At 59.7% G+C, this 2578-nt stretch overlaps 1 protein-coding gene across 1 annotated transcript; it reads right to left on the reverse strand.

Annotated features, from left to right (window-relative positions):
- Positions 1-367: 367 nt before the first annotated feature.
- On the reverse strand, positions 368-2565 carry LOC104399717 (septin-12-like; the record flags this gene model as incomplete). The annotated part of the gene is made up of 9 exons (XM_010011744.1): positions 368-512; positions 619-670; positions 851-947; positions 1035-1130; positions 1198-1315; positions 1447-1584; positions 1680-1761; positions 1923-2051; positions 2469-2565. Coding segments are annotated over 9 exons (954 nt in total), but the record flags the coding sequence as incomplete, so codon positions are not given.
- Positions 2566-2578: the final 13 nt, after the last annotated feature.

Genomic DNA, 2578 nt, shown 5'->3' on the forward strand with positions numbered 1-2578 from the left:
GACCTGCCACCCGGCCACCCGCGGCACCCCCACAGCACCCCCACTTCCCTGGGGTGCCTGGCTGGTACTGGCACCCAGCACTCCAGCAGCACCTTTGGGAGGGTCTGTCTCTTGCCCCGTGGTCCCCGTGGCCGGAGCAGCACAGGAGGGTGGTGGCACATCAGAGGTGGGGAGTCCAGCAGGAGGATGAAGATGGTGAAGGCTGAGAGCTCCAGGCTGAGCTTTACCATTATGCAGGGTCCAACGGAGTCTGTGCCCACGGCAGAGCTCAGGGACGAGGCACCCGGCCCAGGGCAGGCTGGAACTGCTGGGGAGTTCCTCACTGCAGGCAGGGCCCAGGGGTGGCTCCGGGGGTACACGTGGTGGCTCAGAGGTCGCTGCCAGCCTCGCCCTTGCCGGGCAGCCCATTGAGGGGGCTCAGCGCTGGGCGGTTGCTCTCATTCAGCCGTCGCACGCGGTAGCTCTCGTAATGGACGTTGTGGGTGATGTCCTTCAGGTCCTGCAGGTGGGACCTGCCGGGGCGGAAGCAGGGAGGGAGGGCATCAGGTCATCACCCCATCACCCTGCTGTCCCTGTCGTGGGGTGCTTGCAGCATCCCCAGCCCCATCCCTTGCTCACCGGATCAGCAGGGCCCGCAGGAGGGGGAACTCGCAGTGTGTCGGGTTCTCCACTGCAAAGCAAGGCAGCGGGTGGAGGGATCCCAGGATGCACATCCCACAGGCTCTGGGTACCACCAGAGCACTGGCACAGCACGGTGCCGCACCCCCAGGCAGGGATGCACCCATAGGTGCTGCTCCCCGCACTCCCAGCAGACTCCCCCATGCCTGGGGCTGTAAGGGGCTCCACTCACCTTCAATGATGCCCCACTTGGTCTTGCGGCCCAGCACTCGCTTGCCATTGACCTGGTGCTCCTGGTCTGCTCCCACCACAGCAAAGGGGATCTTCTCCTGGCCAGTACAGAGCAGGGTGCTGTGCTTAACCCTGCTGTGGTCCCCAGGGGTTGGCATCCCCAATCCCAGCATCCCAGCACTCACCCGAATCCTGTCATTCAGCACCCTGTCATCCGGATCCTGGTCAAAGTCCTCCTGCGGGTACACGCTGATGGCGTGGGTCTTCAGGTCCTCCTGGATCTGCGGGACACAGGGCTTGAGATGGGGCAGGGGGACACATGGGAGCCCCTTGGGGTCCTGTCCTCACCTGCTGCTTGAACTCTGCCCGTTCCTCCAGCGTGAGAGTGTCAGCTTTGGCGATCACCGGCACCACGTTGACGATCTTACTGAGCCGCCGCATGAACTCCAGGTCCAGTGGGCGCAGCCTGACATGGGCCACCATCAACCCAGAGTGACCCCACAAACATCACCCCAGGGTGACCCCAACACCATCACCCTGGAGTGATCCACACCACCAAGCAGGGAGCACCCATGGGTGCTGTGATTAGGTACTCACCAGTGACCCGTGGGGGGGATGAAGTAGACACATCCATGGACTCGGGTGTCCGGGATCTTCCTTTTGCGAGTGATGAGGATCTCCTCACGCAGGTACCTCTCATACTGCTCATTGATGTATTTGATGATGGGGTCCCAGCTGAGGATGAGGAGTTGAGGGACAGCATCTGAGCTCAACCCTCACCCCAAACTGCCACTCACCAAGCTGGGATACTGCACCCCAGAGTGTCCTACCAGTTCTCGTTGTTGATCTGGTCCCCAAACCCTGGTGTGTCTGTCACTGTCAGCTTCATCTTCACACCCTTCTCCTCAATGACTATGGGGCAAAGATATGGGTCAGCGGGGACCAAACATGGGGAGCAGCAGGGGATTTGGGGTGGAGGCTCTGAGGCCAGGGATGCAGCCTCAGACACGGACACAGAGTCCCCTGCTTCTCCCCAGGGCTTGTGGGACACGACCCCGTGGTGGTGACTGTACCATGGGTGATAGACTGCAGCTGCACGGTCTTGGGGATGCGTTCCTCCTGGCCAGGCTGCGAAGCTTTGCGGCTCACCTTGGACTTGAACAGGGTGTTCACCATTGTCGACTTCCCCAGCCCACTCTGCCCTGCAGGGATGTGGCAGCTCCAGTTTGTCCCACACGATAAATTAACCCCCCTCTGGATCCATTTAGGAGCATCCCAGAGGGTGGGATAGCTCTGATTTGTCTCTCCAATGAACTTATTCCCTAGGATGATAACACCTTGGTATCTATTTGGGAGCACCCCAGAGGTTGGGATAGGTCTGGTCTATCCCACAGATAGATTTATTCCCAAGGCAATAACCCCTTGGTAGCCATTTGGGAGCATCCCAGAGGTTGAGCTGATCTCCCCCGCCAGCATCACTGCATTATGGGGTATGGGATGTTACTCCTCTTCAATTTATTGCTGCTTAAATCCTTTAAAAGCATGATTCCCCCTGGCACGGTGGCATTGGAGCCGTGATTCATGCCCCAGCCGGGATAAACCCCATGCCTTGCACTCACCCACAACCATGATATTGAACTCGAAGCCCGTCTTCATGGTTTTGATCTTCATCTGGTCCAGCACAGCTTCGATTCCCACGTAACCGAAGAGCTGGCATCCCGCCGGGCTA

This window comes from Nestor notabilis, unplaced genomic scaffold, assembly GCF_000696875.1.
Source record: "Nestor notabilis isolate BGI_N333 unplaced genomic scaffold, ASM69687v1 Scaffold23583, whole genome shotgun sequence".
Lineage (NCBI taxonomy): Eukaryota > Metazoa > Chordata > Aves > Psittaciformes > Psittacidae > Nestor > Nestor notabilis.